The sequence below is a fragment of the Drosophila bipectinata genome, chromosome XR (assembly GCF_030179905.1).
Source record: "Drosophila bipectinata strain 14024-0381.07 chromosome XR, DbipHiC1v2, whole genome shotgun sequence".
Lineage (NCBI taxonomy): Eukaryota > Metazoa > Arthropoda > Insecta > Diptera > Drosophilidae > Drosophila > Drosophila bipectinata.
Genome location: NC_091735.1, coordinates 23,563,366 through 23,581,000, shown reverse-complemented (window position 1 = coordinate 23,581,000; position 17,635 = coordinate 23,563,366). Strand labels below are relative to the sequence as shown.

The window sequence follows — 17,635 nt, the reverse complement described above, 5'->3', positions numbered from 1 at the left end:
GACAGTCGCCTTAACTTATGACACGCCCACACATCTCAAAACGCCCATATGCCAGAAAAAAAGAATTATGAAATAAGAAGTACATACATATATATTAAATGTCCTGGCAGATATATTTGATTTAATTTTTTTAAAAACCTAATCCCAAGAGTGTAAAAAACAATGTAACTTACATGCCAAGTACACGTTTTTTACATGTCATGTAGAGGGCCAAGCATCAATGGAAAGGGAGGAGCAGTGCCGTTTTATGCTCTCCTTGCTCCACGCATTCTGACCTCCCACTACCTTTCGCTCTTGGAAGCAAATTCTAACTGTTCTTTGCGCCGCCTACGCTTGGGTACGCGAACGAACACGCGGTACGCGAAACCGTCATGAATTAACTTAATAAAACACGATTTAAACAATAAATTAATAATATTAACTAATTAAGAAGAAGATGCTTCTATTTCTGAAAGATTTTTCACTTTTTTTGCCAACTTTTTCATTTTTTTTTCACCACAAACACACACAAACACTTCTATAAGCATATTTCACTAAATTTCAAACTTAAACACCACTATTTTTAATCAAAACTAACTTTAAAACTTGATTTTAATCACTGATTAACAAAACAAACGGTAAACGGCGGACGGCAAGGGTTGAAAAAAACTGAACCGATCCGGGCAAGCGTAGGCGACAGAGTGTGGGGGAGAGAGAGTGCAAAAAAAGTGCAAGCAGCGCACGTGCAGCGGGCGGTGGGAGAGCATATTTTTGGCAAATGCTCTTTCAGGTGTTTCTTTGGCGCTTAAGAGAACCTACATACATATGCTCTTTTGGGGGAATTTTAATTAAAAATCGAATATTCTGCTTAAAGAAATGGGAAAAAAATTGTATTCAATTCGTCAGTTCAATTGTGCTAAGTGTACTTCTAAGTGTATAACGGTCTAATTATCCTAGTTGGTAGCCTAACTAAAGATACGCATACATATTTAATTAATATATAGAAATAGCTTTAGTTATATACCAGAAAAAAAAAATTAAAAATAAATATATATACATATATATGTATACATGCATTTTTTTTCATAGAATTAAGCATTATATTTTGATAAACAAACATACATCTTTTAAGAAAAAAAAAACAACAAAATTGTGTGTGTAAATTCTACTTTTAAATGTATTTCTCTCTTAATTATTATTATTTTTTTTTGTTTTTTTTTCGCTATATTTATTAGCTGTGGATATTTTTAATAGTTTGAGCAATTAAATGCAAAAAACAAACAAAAACACATACACACACACACAAAGTTAAACACAAAAAACAAACAACAAAAAAAATTAATAAAAATGTATTGAAAAATAAAAAAAAACAAGAGTTTTCTTTTTTGACATCAAAGTCGAAAGACAAATACAAATAAGCGGGCAAAAACATTTTTAATTTGACCAGGACCTGCTTGCCGAGTCCTGGAACAAGGACCAGGGACAGGACCAGGACCAGCACCATAGACCAGAGACCAAAAAAGGAAAACCGGAACAACTGTCAGCCAACTGCAAAAAGCCAAAAATCAAACAAACAAAAGTGAAATGAAAATGTTTCCAGTTCTGAGTTCCAGTTGGCCAGCACCCCACCCCCGCCCCACCAAAGTACCGCTATTCGCCACTCGACTTGCACCACCACCGCACGGTAGAACGACCCCCCGCTCCACCTACACCTCCACCATCACCACCACCACTCGTGTGTGTTAATTTATGGCAAGTCGCTACCGGAGTTGTCACGGTTTTACACTGAAAAAAAATAAAGGGGATGTAATTTGAGCAGTTTTTTTAATTAAATAGAAGGTGATTATTTTTAAACAATTCGTTAAAATGTATAAAAAATTGCAAGTCTTTTCAAATTTTTACAATTTTGCTCCAAAAATATATATTTTTTTTAATGAAAAAAAAAAAAAGAAGTTAATAAATATAGAGAATTGAATTAATATAATTTATAGTCCTTAAAAATATCTAAATTTGAACAACTACGAATATATAAAAATTATAAAGACTTTTATCATTGATTTATCATTGAATGATAAAGTAAAAATAAAAACTTTTTAAAAATAATTTAATAAATTTCAAACTCAAAATAGTTAGAACTTTCAATAAAAACAAAACCTTAAATTCTCGGTATTATGATTTAAAATATAATTTTAGAACTTTTGATGATTAAAAACTAATATTTCTAAGTTCTAAATTATGATCAATAAATTAAAACAGTTGTTAGAACTAAAATTAATAAAAACAAAAAAAATTACTATTATGAATTTGCATTTTTTTATTTTTTTTTTTTGCAAATTAATTGTATTAAAAAAAATAAAAATGTGTTTTTAAATAAAGAATCAAAATACTAATTTCTTATATTATAAATATGTACATTATTATATAAAATAGGTATTTAATTCAATAGTTATAATAGTTATTATTTATTTTGATGTAAAATAGTCTGGTTTTAAATAAAGACTTTATCTTTAATATATTATTATTTTTATTAACAATGCTTTCAAGTTTAAGCATTTTTCTTTCAGTGCTTCGAACCGAAGTTGGAGAGTTGACAGTGCAAACAAACGGCTCGCTAAGCTCGACTAAAAATGCTTAATGAGAATGCGTAAGGGTGGACCAGCACCAGTACCAGCACCCTCACCCACCCATAACCCCACCACCCACATAGCAACACACCCCCCTTGCCTGAAGGCCAACCCAGGGGGGCGGGGGAAAAGGGACAAGTGTTGGCCGCAAGAAATTCTGCGGCTGGTGGGCAACAAAGTCGCGCACGACGCCCATTAAACTAAATTAGTTGCCCTTTGTCACCGAACGACCCTCGCTGTCACACGTGACTCCAGGATGCCCGAAGGGGGTATGACTACCAAAAAGGGGGACTGGGTGAATGGTGGCTTAAACATACGTGCACTTGGCCAGAAGGAAGTTGCAATTGCGGTTGACTGTATTAATTAGCATTTTTTTCCCTCTATATTACTAGACAGAGTTCATTTGGAGAACTTTAAAGAAATTTAAAAAAAAATTAGGACGAAATAAAAAAAAATTATATATATTTAATTATTTGTAGTTAAAATATTTATCCTCTATAATATTTTCTGGTTTTTTAAAGGTTTTAACATAAATTTAAGTATCAAGCTCTTAAATTTATGAGTATCTGAAAGAAACTAAAGTAAGAAGAAAGGTACTAAATAATACTATGATACCCGGTACTATTATGAAGTAGAAGAAACTAAAGTAAGAAAAGAGGTACTGATAAATAATTTGATACCCGGTATTGTTATATTTTTTTTTCAGTAACTTTCATTGTCTTAAAGAATATTTTGCTTAGATTTCAATAAATATGTTCATTAAAAAGAATAAGTTAGGTCTTAGAGCTATGATTAAAACATATAAATGTTTGAAATCTTTCAAAAAAAAAAGAGGGAATAATTATTGATAATATAAGAGTACCGGGTATAGGTACTTTACAGAAGATAAGATATCCCAAAACATCAAAATAGTAAAATATTATCAAAAATTTTACTTAATTTTCCAAAATTATAGCTAATTATTTTACAATAAATCTTAAAAATAAGCTCTTCCAAAAATCTATTAAAATTATACACATTTTTTAAAATTTTCTATAAGATAATGTACTTATTTATTTTCTAAATATTTTCTGATTAAGTTTTCTTAACTTTTGCAACTCTATTTTAGTTAATCGATGACTAGTGGTTTCTTTTTTAATCTTCTTCTATATTTTAGTCTCTAGCTTTGGACTTATTTTATTTATTCTTTTTCTTCACATCCTGAGCAGGTCAGGTCCTCCTCTCAAATTCCAATTCCCATTGTCCGTGAAGTCGTGCGGAGTTCTCCCAGAGCGTTAATCACTCGACTATGTGATCCAACATCCTTTCGGCTCCTTTTTGGGGGTTCCCAGTGTGCCTTTTCCTTTTTTTTTTTGTTTCTTGTATTTTTATTATTTTGTTTGGTGGAATGAAAGGACACATAGTACACAGAACCAGGAGCAGGACCAGGACCAGGACCAGGAGCAGGACAGGAGGACAGAACACAAAAAACGGACACGAGGCGCACGAAGAGTTACGATTTCATTAACATGAGATATGGGAAGTGCCAAAGCGCTGGTCGCTCTCTGAAAAGGCTGTGGCGTCCGTCCACTTCCCTGAGCCCTTTCTGCTTCCGGATTTCTTCTTCTTTTTTTGGGGGGAGTGGGAGAGAGTGGGGTGGATGGGTTCTCGGGTTCTTCGGGGTCGTTACGGGGGTCGTGTTGGGCTGCTTTATGGCTCAAGTGTTGGCTTGTCGTCGCCGCCTGTGTCGCACTGCGTTGTTAATTGCTGAAAGGTGGATGCTTACACTGCAACAAATTCTCTATAGTTTTTATATTTTTTTTGAGAAAAGGCTTCTTTCTTACAATTTTGGAAGCTTTTTTTAAAGAATTTAAAGGCTTTATATGACTTAGTGGATTTTTAAAGTTTGTAAATTATTGAAAAAGGTAACCAATTATCTCTTTAAATTTTTTTCGTCACTAAAACAAAATAAATTTTGATAGTTCAAAGAAATTTGTTGAGTTTTATATTGTTTTTTCCCTATAAATTGTAGGCTTGCAGCTTTTAGGCTAAACAATTTTTTTTTTCGTTCCCAAATCCATAAAATCTTTGTCGATTTTAATGTTTATTAGTCAGTGCTATTTTATCTAATCAAAATGCTTTTATTTAGTCTATTGGAGTCTTTTAAAACTTAAAATGCTACTAATAATTTTAAAATTAAACACATACTTTACAGAAAACTATATCTTATATTTTAATATACAAAATAGAATTAGAATTACATCCGTCACTGAAACTTTAACGTTTATCAAATAATGTATAATTATAATTTACAATTAAAATACCAACTAATTTTCCCGCACGTTTCGGATTATTAAAAGCACTTCCATATTCAACAAATTAACCAATTTCTAGATAAATATATTTTTTTACTTTTAAGATTTTTTTAAACTTTGCTTTACATTCGTCACTGTAGTTTTAATACCACAATTTATAAGTTTTCATAAAATTTTCATCTATATTTAAATTTAAACTGAATTTCTTTAAAGGTAAAATTTATAAAAATCACTTAAATATATAATTAACAAACTATTTTCAAAAAATCATATTTTTAACCTTTTAAGTCCCCCTTTCTCTCAGTGTTGATACAAAGAGCCGGCTTAGGGTAGCTTCATATGATTAGCAAATGTTTTGTTTTTCACTATGCACTAAAAACCAAGCCAGGAAACTGAGGAAAATGGGCAACGAGGAAATGGGAAACGCACCAGCTAACAGCTGGTGGTGCAAAGAATAGAGTAGAGTGGGTGGTCGGATGGATGGGGTTGGGGGGTGTCTTTCATACCGCTCCTGACCCTAACCCCAAAATGCTTGGCAAGTTTTTGTGCGAGTCTTTTTGGTGGATTGTTTTTGGGTGGGGATGGGTGGTTTTTCGGTTTTGTTGGGATGGTGGTTGGGGTGGTTGCTTAATGTCGGGTTGCCACTGTAATTGCTCCTCCATGTCTGTGTGTGTGTGTTTGGGTTTTAGTGTATTAGTGTGTGTGTGCGTGGCGAGTTGAATTTCTTGAATTAATAAAATGTCTTCATTATTTAAATTGCACGCACGGCCACAGGACCCTTTTGACCCACCACTCAAACATATGTGGGTCGGGTTGACATGCATATATCTCCCTCTTTCTATATAAATATACACACACATGTGTGCGAGTGTGTGTTTGTTTCTGAGTTAATTAGCAGCTGGGGAATTGTGAAATATATTAATATTGTACATTTCGGTGGCTCTGGGCCCGATCCAGGGCCCCTGACCCCTGCCTTTCAATGATTTTACCCACATTGGGCACCAACCACACACCCACCCATCCACCCATCCAGCGACCAAGTCACCCAATCACCCCACCCGTGACCACAACAAGCCGTGTCACACATTCCATTTTCCCACTTCGATGGCCTTTTGTGGCTGAATGCTTGCCATTGAAAGTGGTGCGAGGACTTCCAAGTGGACGTTTTCAAGGAGGAAACTGATTTCAGCTCAAAGGCATTACAACAAAAACTAAAAAAAAACATATATATCCATTAAACTTAATTATATATATAATTAATTAGTTAAAAATAAACTTACTAACGTTTTACAATAAGATAACCCGCTCTAGAATCGAACGAAAATTGAAAATGACAAGGCCCTCGCGGTAATCCCATACATATTTCAGGATTTTGGAAAGATCGCCAAAGAAAATTTGACAAAAAATCGAAAAAATATTTCGTTCTCAGATTTTGATGCAGATTAGTAGAAAATCGTCCTACGAATCCATTAAGGTATCCCTTTTGACGATCGGATGGAAATCGGCCAAGATATGGCCTCCGACCTGGGGCGTATGGGGCTTTCCATAGATTCTTCAAAATTTGAAGGAGACCCCCTAGAAAATTTGACAAAAAATCGAAAAAATATTTCGTTCTAAGATTTTGATGCAGATTAGTAGAGAATCGTCCTACGAATCCATTAAGGTATCCCTCTTGAGGATCGGATGGAAATCAGCGAAGTTATAGCCTCTGACCGGTGTCCTATAGGGATTTAGTGCATTTTTCAAAATTCGAAGGAGATCCCCTAGAAAATTTGACAAAAAATCGAAAAAATATTTCGTTCTCAGATTTTGATGCAGATTAGTAAAGAATCGTCCTACGAATCCATTAAGGTATCCCTTTTGAGGATCGGATGGAAACCGTCCAAGATATGGCCTCCGACCGGTGCCTTAAGGGGCTTTCCGTGGATTCTTTAAAATTCGAAGGAGACCCCCCAGAAAATTTGACAGAAAATCGAGAAAAATACTTGTTCCAGGATTTTGATGCAGATTAGTAGAGAATCCTTCCACGAATCCCTAAAGGTATCCCTTTTGAGTATCGGATGAAAATCGGCCAAGATATGGCCTCCGACCGGTGCCCTAAGGGGCTTTCCGTGGATTCTTTAAAATTCGAAGGGGAGCCCCCAGAAAATTTGACAAAAAATCGAAAAAATATTTTGTTCCAGGATTTTGATGCAGATTAGTAGAGAATCGTTCGACGAATCCTTTGAGACATTCCTTTTGAAGATCGTATGGAAATCGGCGAAGATATGGCCTCCGACCTGGGTCGACAAATTTTTTATAAAATTTTTTTTTTTAATTTTTTGCAGCATAGTTTTGGGCTGCATATACAACATGCCAGTGCTGCCCATCAAATATATATATATAAAAATAAGAAAATATCAATAATAATAAATAAATATAGAAATAATGGTGACAAAATTAAAAAATTCATTTCAAAATCACCATTTAAATTATTGGATTAAAGACTAGCAAGTATATGGTTATCGATAGGCAAATATGTGAAGAAGATCTGTGTTGGTCGCATTAGTCTTAGCTAGATGGCGCCACACGATCGTACTGGTATTAGTTAAAAATCTTAACTTAAAATAATAAATAATAAATATATATTATATAATAAATATAAAAAATATATAGGTATTAGGAATATATAGAAATACAATTTATAAAATTTCTATAAAATCTTAAGATTAAGAATAAAAAATCAGCTTTTAATTAGTCATTTATAAAATATTTATTATTTATACAAAAAAATATACATATTTTCACAGGATAGTTTCACGAATAAATGCAATGTCCTGGCTACAAAAAAAAAAAGGTAAATTTTCCCAAAAAAAAAAAGGGGGATAGGAACTTCTTATGTTAGTCCCCCGGTGACATCGATGGCAGCACCATTAATGTACGAGGACTTGGAAGAAGCCAAAAAGGCAATGACCTCGGCTATTTCCTCCGGCTGACCCAGCCTGCCCAAAGGACACTTTTGCATGACCTGCTCCTTGATGGCCGCCGGCACCACGGCCACCATCGGTGTATCGATATATCCCGGGAGGATGCAATTGACACGAATACCAAACTTGCCAAACTCTTTGGAGGCGACTTCGGTGAAGGAGATCACACCCGCCTTGGTGGCCGCATAATTGGCCTGGCCAATATTATTCATTTTGGCCACAATACTCGATAGATTAACGATGCTACCGTTTTTCACATTCTGTTCAATCATGGCCTTGGCAAAGTACTGGGTTATCAGAAACGTTCCCTTCAAATTCACACTGTACACATCGTCATAGTCCTTTTCAGGCATTTTCAAGAGATAACCATCCCGGGTTATGCCAGCCGAGTTAACCACAATGCTGGGGGCCTGTTGGAATTTCTTCAGGGCCTCGGCCACAGCTGATTGGACGCTCTGGGACGAGGCGACGTTCACTTCTAAGGCGGCCGAGTTTTCGGCACCCAACTCCTTGGCCGTTTCCTGGGCAGCCTGGATATTGCAATCGGCGGCTATCACTTTTGCACCATCACGGGCCAAAAGTCGGCAAGTGGCACGCCCAATTCCAGATCCAGCACCTGTTTTTTTCAGATTAAATTGTAATTTAATACTCGAAGCTGATATCTGTTTTGTGTTGAAGTGTAAATATCAATACACTTACCCGTTACGAGAGCCACTTTCCCGGCAAGTATTCCCGTCGACATGCTTCTTTTGCAAACTAATCCACCCAACTAACTGATTCGTTCTAATGCTTATTTTTCGACGTGTGACACAATATAATCATTAGAAGCTATCGCTAAAAAATAAGAAACAGCTGTTCGAAAGCTCAATCCGCCAGATAAACATAATCGAAAGCTTTTGTGGCATGATCGGTTCGAAGTTTCTCTTTTTATAAAAATTATTCAAAAGCTTAACTAATATTTTTTGAAAAATGTTTACCATTTTCAGTATTATTTTGGGAAATAATTTTTATGGGGATACATTTTTATATACAAATATACAGAGCTGATCACTAGATCCCTAGCATCTTGATGCTTTAGATATATGTATTTTTAAAATAGATTTTACCTTTTTTTGTATTTTTATGGAAAGTTATATTTATTAGAATATTTGTACTTCTATAGGAAAAATAAGAATATGAAAATAATGATAAAATCAATAGGAGTCACTCCCTTCCTCCATAAAAATGTTTAAAAGCTTTAGAAATATTTTTTTCACTAAATTTGTTAGTTAGTCTGTATCACTTGGGGAAGTAATATTTCATTTATCTTAATATTTGTATTTTCAAATGAAAGTGTTAAAAATATTAAATAGATAACTATAGATTTGGATAACTATAACTATAGATAATAGATTTTGTTTTTCTGAACTAGACTAGAACTCATATAAAGCAAAAATAAAGATAAAATTTTAAAAGCTTTGTTTAGAATTTGCAATTGTGCCTAAAATTAGGCTACAAAAATTTCAGATTTTTCCGGTTTTCTTCTGTGTTTTAATATATATTTAAAGATATTTTTGAAGATTTACAAAAATAATAGATTTAGAATTAAGTAAAATAGTGAAATTTAAGTAAAAAAAAAAAGAATTGAAGAGCTGTTTTTGTACACTAGACTACCAGAGTAAAAAAAAAAAAAAAGTGGCTATAATTATATTTAGGCTTAATTTTATTTTACCTAATTTTATTTTTTTTTTTATTGGAAGAGCGTTTTCCTTAAAGGAGTCTTTTTATTATAAAATACATTATTTTATTCAAATTAATTTTATACCAAAACCTACACCCTTTACAATAAATTACATATATTCCCTAAAAATTATTTAAACAAAATTTTATATTTTTTACTCCAATGGTATAAGATAATACTCCTCCAATGGTATCCTCAAATTACCTCCACTCCGAACACTACCAATTCCAACTCCACTCGATCTTGCCAAACCGAACTGCCGCAGTAGCTTCTTCAAATATCTTTTTGGTATTTTCACCAACTGTCTTCGTATAATCCTCTGGACCTTGTTCCAAGGACGACTGCTACCTCTGTGATCCTCGTAATCCTCCTCCAAAGACTGTTCTTCCTCCTCGCCATCCTCATCATCCTCTTCTATATCCTTTTGGGTCTGAAACTTGGCCAGTTGTTGGACCAATTGTTTCAATTGCTTTTCACTTAACTGACTGAGATCGATTTGGGTTTCTTCGATATCAGCGATATTGTTGGACTTTAACCCAACGGCTGGACGACTGCAGCTTCTGGCCCAAGTGTGCGGCGTGGTATAGGCCAGAATCGAGTAAACGATCAGCATTAACAATGGCAGGCCCTCCATCTTATTGTCTTCTGACTTCTGCCTCGGGCCACCATCGGGCTTAAATACTCCGGGACCCGGAGAGTAAAATTTTGCAGCATCATTCCGTCACGATTCAATCCATCTTTTTTGGCTTTAATACTTAAAAATTGGGTCAAGTGCGTACTTTGAAAAAAACACATGAATATATGTATATGTACATGGGTATGGATACTCCATTGATTCTATTCTCACATTACGATGTGGGGATCAATGATCTCGATGGGGTACTTTTTTTTTTTCAATTTTTTTTTTAAAGTTTTTTGTTGGTTTTTGAAGTTTTTTGACATTTTTTCTGAGGGTTTTGGGTTTTTTTATGAGTAGGAATGCTACTTATAATTTTATTTTATTTTAAAATTTAAAAAATATACTCTTTTTTTGTTAAGAGATTAAATCCAAGATCCAACGTTAAATAGAAACTCTTAACTTTTTTTAAAGGAAAATTAATTATTTTTTTTCAAAAGGAGTTTTGATATTTTGGAAAGACTATAAAGAATAAGTTTTCAATTTTTTTTCCTACTTTTTCTAGTAAGTTTTCACTTTTTTCTAAAATTTGGAAACTCGAGTTCGAATTTTATTGAAGAAAAAAATGAATAAAACTAATTTTAAATATAAAATAAAAATAATTGTACATGTGTACACTTTTTAGATTTAAATGCCACTTTAATTTTTCTGGCCCTAAATCTAACTTTTTATCTTTGTTCATATTTTTTATTTGTAAAAATAAAATTAAAAAAAGCCCATTTTTAATTTAGTTTTCAAAAGACTTCATTTATTCGTTTTGCAATTTCAAGTTAAGCTACAATAAATTAGAAAAAAAAAATATATTACTTCTGCTAGAAAGCGGTCGTTGCTGAAGGATAGGATACCCTAAGGAAGCCCGTGCGAATCCTTGAGGATTCCTGGTCGATTTCTTGGCCTTTAGGCGGGAATGATGCGGGTACGCCTGTTCTTGTTGCGATTCTTGCGATTCTTCTTGTTGCCGCCGCGACGACGATTGTTGAGCTTCTTGGCTGGAACGCGCTTGCGCACCACACGCCTCTTGTTGCCACCGGGACGGCTGCCGGTGTTGAGCATCACCTTCTGGCCGTTCTTGAAGTAGCGACGATACCTGGGCGGAATCCTCACACTGATCACCTGACCACGGCGTGCACCCTTGCGGCGCAGGTTGATATGGCTGCTGGTGGCCTTGCTCTCGCCAGCTCCGTTCACCGGTCCTGTGCCCTGGACCTCTTCCCCGGTCACTACTTCGTATTCTTGAGCACCGGCGGCCAGAGCGGCCTGCAGTGCTTGTTCGTCCATCAGATCGGAGGGATAGGCGGCAGCCGGCTGCTGTACAGCCTGTTCCTGTTGCTCCTGATCGGCATCCTGGTTGTCATCATCATTTCCATACGACTGCTGCTGACGGCTGGAGGCCGTAGTGGGTGATGTCGGCGAAGTGGGTGAGGTGGTGATCGTACCGGTGGCCGTGGGAATGGTGCCCGTCGAGGTCACAGTCACCGTGGGGCTGGTGGGGCTTGCGGTTCCTGTCGTGGTTCCCGTACCAGCTCCCGTAATAATGATCGGAATCACGGGCTGATTATTGCTACTGAACAGATTCTTGAAGGTGAGGAATTTCTTGAGGAAGAGTCGGCCACTGGATGGATCCTTGACACCAGCACCAGCTCCGGCAGCTCCAACACTCTGGCTATTTCCAACTTTCACATCCTGATCCTGTTTGGCGACAACATCGACCAGAGCATCCTGGTTCTTGGCACGAGATTTCTGGCCAATACGCGTCTTTTCCGGAGCTGCATCGATGATTGTCACCAGAAGACAGGCGGTCACAAAAATAATTGCAAATAATTTCATTTTTGGAAGGATCTCTCTTCTTTTACCGGATAAACTACTCTACTTTAAGAGAGAACTTTTAACCGGATAGAGTAAAAAAAATATATAATAAAAAATTAATATATATTTTTTTAAGGATGCTTGCCGTTGACTGGACAATCAGGCTTTGATACATTATCGGCAAAGTGCGAGGGTTTTTATAGTCCCAACGGGGCATAAACCCTTAGGGTATATCCAAAAGACCTTTACAAACGGTAAATCGGTGAAAATATACCAACAAAATATATATATAGAACTATATATACTGAGATGGGAAAGAGAGAGAGAGATGAACAAAAATTATACTATGTACACAGTCTTATGAGTCTGAAGCCAAAGCCAAAAGCAATTGAAATTCAATTGAGTTTCGGTGGCAAATATCGCTTGCAGCTATATTCAAATAATACTACTATTCTTTCATAGTCATCGTCCAAAACTTTGTTCTGCCGATCATCGATTTCGGAGATTTCTTCTGGCTTTTTTCGGTTTTCTTCCCCAAGCGTAACGATTTTTTTTTCTCCGATTTTGTTGGCTTTCTAAGTGTATTTGGTTAAAAAAAAAAAAAAGTGAAAATACCTCACTGGTGTACTGGTGTGTGGCATTCAAAGTGATTTCTAATTGAACCCAGAGGGTCGAAGGTGATGGGCCTACGGCTCTCCTGCGAAAGTGACCCAAAAACAGGTAAGAGAAGCAACAGTTCAGGTGGGAAAAGAAACATACATAAGCATATATTATATATATTTATTATATATGTATTTTAAGTATATGCTTTTTTTTTTAAATAATTTTTAAGTAAGTATTGAGTTTAAACCCTTCAACTATAAATACTTCAATGAGACTTAAAAAGAACGTTAGATAGTAATGGTAATGGTTTTAAGATAGGTGTTTTAAGATGGATATTTATATTTTAAAATTTAATATTCGAAATAATAAATCAGCTTATCATATAGAAAGGTTACTATGGGGTATCGGCCAATCCCCAATAAATATAAGACTTGTATAACCTTCTATAGTAGTCTACTATCTATACTAGTTATACCTTCTTTACTAGTCTTATATCTTTTAGTTCCATGAAGAGGATCTTATTTTCCTTATTTGACTAAAATGTATAACTATTTTCCCCAAAACTATGTATAAAAACTTTAGAAACTGTTATTCCATTGATTTTATGAGGAAGTTCTATGGGGTATAGCCTGCTTTTTCCGACTAAAATTTAAAATTATACATATATATAAATGATATTATATTAATAATTTTCATGGCAATTTCCCTAGCTCTATAGAGAGGGGCTATGGAGTATAGTCGGCATATTCCGACTAAAATGCTTTGAAGATCATGGGTATTTAAGGAAAACAATTAAAATCTTTTTAAAAATATTTTAAAAATCAAACTCACATGCAACTGAACTTCCTTCGATGATCCTTCGATACTTCAAGTTTTAAATATTTATATGCATAAGTAATTATATATTTTTCCTCCTTATATGTATGTCCTTCTTAAATGCCATAAATTTTTAAAATATTAGACCATATTTAGTTCATCCTTGTATCTATGTAGTATCTTAGTTGATCTATATTTATATCATCATCCGTATTTGAAAGCAAATATTCCAAAAATTCAAAAAATCTGAAAAATATTAAATTTTATTTCATGGCATAGTTTTCAGTGTAGCTTACGGATCCATTTTGTATTCTTCGCGTATATGTTGCATCTTTTTGCTTCCTTGCCTCCCACCTTATTCCATTTGAGAAAACGTATTCCGTTCTAACTGTATTCCACAATTGCGTCGTTTTGGGGCATGGAACTCACATCAATACACACACACACAAGAGAGAACCTGGAAAGTTAAGATCCAGTGAAGAGATCCTCCATATTTCGAAGATTAACTACTGATTTCCATTAAAATAGTTAATTCTACTGATTTACGATACTAGTTTCATACTTACCTGACCTTGGAGAGAAAATGAAGATAATTTCTGGCTTTTCTATTTATGTATTTTGTTGAGCGATGCCACGGCTCTCACAGACGTAGAATCCTCCAGTTGTTATGTATTTAATAATGCAATTACTTCCATATTTTATTCAAGGAATTATTTAAGAAATATTCGAAACACTCTTGACTTGAAACGCTTGTAAATGAAAATGAAGAAGAAGTAACTGGGAAAACTTGAGAACGAAGCAGCGAGTGGCAGAGGCAGCGAGTGAGAGAGAGCTGGAGAGCGCAGTTGCAGCTGATAGTTCTTCTCTCAATAAGGAAAACTGCTTGTTTTTTTTTGTAAGCAGTGTTTTTTGGTATTTTTCCTAGGGCTGGCGGAAAATAAATTTATATTATAATTATATTAGGAAATTATATTAGGAATTATTAATAAAAAAAAGGGAAATAAAAATATATATTTTATAGGTATAGTATAAGGGAATTAAAAACAAGTTAAAATACAAAATGATGGTTTCTAAGCTTTTAGGTTAGAAAAGTAAAGCAGTTTTATATATCTACCATATTTTTAACATGGTATGTATATTCCAGTAAAATTTTTAACTTAGTTAGTTACTTGACTAGAGAAGTTAAAATTACCCCCGTATGAGACAAAAAATACCAAGTAGTTTTTTTTTTTTATATATATATTTGCTTTATTATCGTTTTTTTTTAGCCATTACAGGTCAAAGTTCAAAGGATCGAAGGCCTAGTTGCGACGACGGTTGAGACGGCGACGCTGACGCAGACGGTTGATGCGGCTGTTGCGGCGCAGACGGCGACGCTGGTTGCGATGACGCTGGTTGGAGCGACGGCGGGCGGCAGTGCTGCGGCGGTTGGCACGACGACGCTTGGCCTGCAGGCGGCGGCGTTGCTGGCGACGCTTGTTGGCGGCACGGCGACGGTTGACGTTCTTGCGGCGGCGGGTGGCCTTCAGCTGCTGGCGCAGACGATCGTTGATGTCCTTCTGCCGGCGCAGCTCCCATTCGCGCATCAGTTCGCTGTTGGAGAGATTGTCGGGATTGCGGCTGGAGCTGGAGCTACCGCGACGAAGGCCAGAGGATTCGGAACGCTTCGATCCCAGCACCAGACCATAGCTGTTGTCCTCATCATCATCGTCGTCGTTCTGCTCCACATCGTTATCCTCGTTCTCGTCGTGGAAGTACTTCTCCTGCACCTGCTCCTCCTCTTCGTTCTCAAGGTCCTCGTCCAAGTCATTTAAATGGCGACTTCCTGAACGTTTCGAAGTCGTAGTACCTGTGGGGGTGGTTGGGGTGGTGGTAGTGGTGGTGGTGCCAGTGGCGGTTGTCGGCCCCGTAGGAGAGGTGGTAACTGTTGTCGTGTCTGTGGTGGGGGCTGTGGTGGTTCCCGTTGGGGAGTCGGGAGGCGGGCAGGGGGACTGCTTCAGGGCCAAAAGCTGCTGAAGGTTCCGGGCCTCAATCTGGACGGGCTGGCGTAAAAGACGCAGCTTTGTCTGCTGGGGGGTTTCTTCGGCGGCCGAGTTCTTGTCATTGTCCCTGGAGCGGGCCCCTAGAAGGAGAAGATAATAATATTTATTCAAAAAGTTATATAAAATATTTTAAAATTTTTTTAAATATATTTTTAGTTAGAAAAGTACTAAAATTTCTTTAAAATAAATATTTGAATATGGAAAATATGAAAATATTTCGAAAGTATTAAAGTTATGTACTATTTGATATTTTTAATATTTTTAATATTCATTTATCGTGTATATCATTTTAATATTTCATTGAAAGAGCCTAGCTTTTAAGGTATTAATTATTATTTGGAAAATTTTTATTTTACAAATTATTGTATATTTAAAAAAATAAAACACCTTTTTTTAAATGGAAACTCACCAGAGGCCTGAACAAAAATCGCTAAGCCCAGGACGAGCAGGGCGCCGTATATGAACTTCATCGTCGTTTTTCTTTTAAGGAAAATGGATTTCCAGGAAGAAAGATACTATTATCTAGCTGGATGCTGGATACTGGATGTGATATTCAATCGAATTAATTCGAAGGCTATGCGAAGGCACTGTGCGCTGCCTGGAGGGAAGATCGCCGGTGAACTGTGATCTTGCCATCGGCGAACCGGGGTTATATACCCAACGCTCCAGTTACGACTCCACCATACTATCATAGTCCGATTCTTTGCTAATAATTCTCATTAACATTTCCATATTTTTTGCCAAACGAAAAAAAAAGAACCAAACAAAATACGTAAAATAGCAACAAATTTGCCAATTTTTCTTTATCTTTTTTTTTTGCAAAAAATTTTTGCATAAATTTTCGACAAACGCTATTCGGCGATCGTTGAACTAGTTTTGACCCAAAACGATATCGCTGCCAAAGTTCGACAGGTCGCCAAGTGTCGCCAAAACTGAATGAAAACTAAGCGGCCTGACTATTAGGTTTTTATTTTTTTATTAATTAGTTTCACTTGTTGAATAGTCATAGGTTTATATTTAGTGATACTAAATATAAACTTTAGTTCCATTGAATTATTTTTAAACATGTTAATCTCTTAATCTTATCCAAAAATTTAAAAAGAAACTACAAAAAATTTCAATTTTTTATCAGCTTTTTAATTAAAATATTTAATTTAATAAAGTATTTATTGAATAATGGAAATAATATAAGCAAGTAAACAGTTATTACTTTGATCTTTGTGAAAAAAGGATTTTGAGAAAGTCTAATTTTAATTAAATTATTTATTAACACATTTTTAATCTGAAAATAATCTCTTTTCTTGAAAACTATGTAGGTTTACTACTTTTGATTCGGGTCTTTGTAATGTTTTTAATTCCGCATTTTAATAAATAATAAAATATAATTTTAAAACAAGGAAGAAAAGGCATTTTTCCACTTTGTTTTTGATAGGTTTTAGTCAAACTATAATATCATTGCTTTATAATCCTAATAATCAAAATAGATCATAATCCCAGGTAATTATCGATAAATATAATAAATAATCTTTTATTATATTGAATGTTTATAGGAATATAAAAACGTAATTGTCATAAATAAGTTTAAAAGGGAATTTTTAAAATATATTATAAAGAAAAAATAAATAAAACAAATTATAATATGTGTGGCCTAATCGTATTTTCATGTTTTAGATAACCTGTAGTCTTAGGACTAAAACCCATAGCTGTTATTGATAATTATCATTCTATTTTCAAAAATAATTTATATTCTTTGTATTTAAGTAAATATTTATTGGTTTAAAGCAATTGGTTAAACATAAGATTAATAGGTATCATATGTTGTATTTGTCTATTATTTATATTACGATATTCAATAACTTAATCTTCAATCTTCAATAACTATCGATAACTCAAAAAATTAAAATTTGCAATCAATTATTTTGATGATAATTATAGGAAAAAAATTTTTTTCAATCAGTTTCTTACATTTATCATTTGCTGTAATAAACAAAGTTGTTGGATCATGCCACTAGAAATTTATAGATTCTGATCGTTTTAATATCTTTATTCCTCGTTTGGAACTACCAAACCTCGTTTCTGTTTAACTACAAAATATGTGTATGTGCTCTT

General features: G+C 34.9%; 4 protein-coding genes across 4 annotated transcripts; all 4 read right to left on the bottom strand.

Moving 5' to 3' along the window:
* Nucleotides 1–7,691: 7,691 nt before the first annotated feature.
* On the bottom strand, nt 7,692–8,717 carry LOC108134030 ((3R)-3-hydroxyacyl-CoA dehydrogenase). The gene is made up of 2 exons (XM_017254182.3): nt 8,563–8,717; nt 7,692–8,479 (listed from the first exon to the last, which is right to left on the bottom strand). Exons 1-2 carry the CDS (start codon nt 8,603–8,605, stop codon nt 7,773–7,775), a joined length of 750 nt encoding a protein of 249 aa, XP_017109671.1. The 5' UTR covers nt 8,606–8,717; the 3' UTR covers nt 7,692–7,772.
* A 1,020-nt stretch (nt 8,718–9,737) lies between these two features.
* LOC108120185 (uncharacterized) lies at nt 9,738–10,217 on the bottom strand. Its single transcript, XM_017233721.2, has one exon. It carries the CDS (start codon nt 10,215–10,217, stop codon nt 9,738–9,740), a length of 480 nt encoding a protein of 159 aa, XP_017089210.2.
* A 930-nt stretch (nt 10,218–11,147) lies between these two features.
* On the bottom strand, nt 11,148–12,129 carry LOC108120187 (uncharacterized). Its single transcript, XM_017233724.3, has one exon. It carries the CDS (start codon nt 12,084–12,086, stop codon nt 11,157–11,159), a length of 930 nt encoding a protein of 309 aa, XP_017089213.2. The 5' UTR covers nt 12,087–12,129; the 3' UTR covers nt 11,148–11,156.
* Nucleotides 12,130–14,785: 2,656 nt separating this feature from the next.
* LOC108120192 (activating signal cointegrator 1 complex subunit 2 homolog) lies at nt 14,786–15,996 on the bottom strand. Its single transcript, XM_017233729.2, has 2 exons — nt 15,936–15,996; nt 14,786–15,606 (listed from the first exon to the last, which is right to left on the bottom strand). The coding sequence occupies exons 1-2, from the start codon at nt 15,994–15,996 to the stop codon at nt 14,786–14,788; spliced, it is 882 nt and encodes a 293-aa protein (XP_017089218.2).
* Between the last annotated feature and the right edge of the window lie 1,639 nt (nt 15,997–17,635).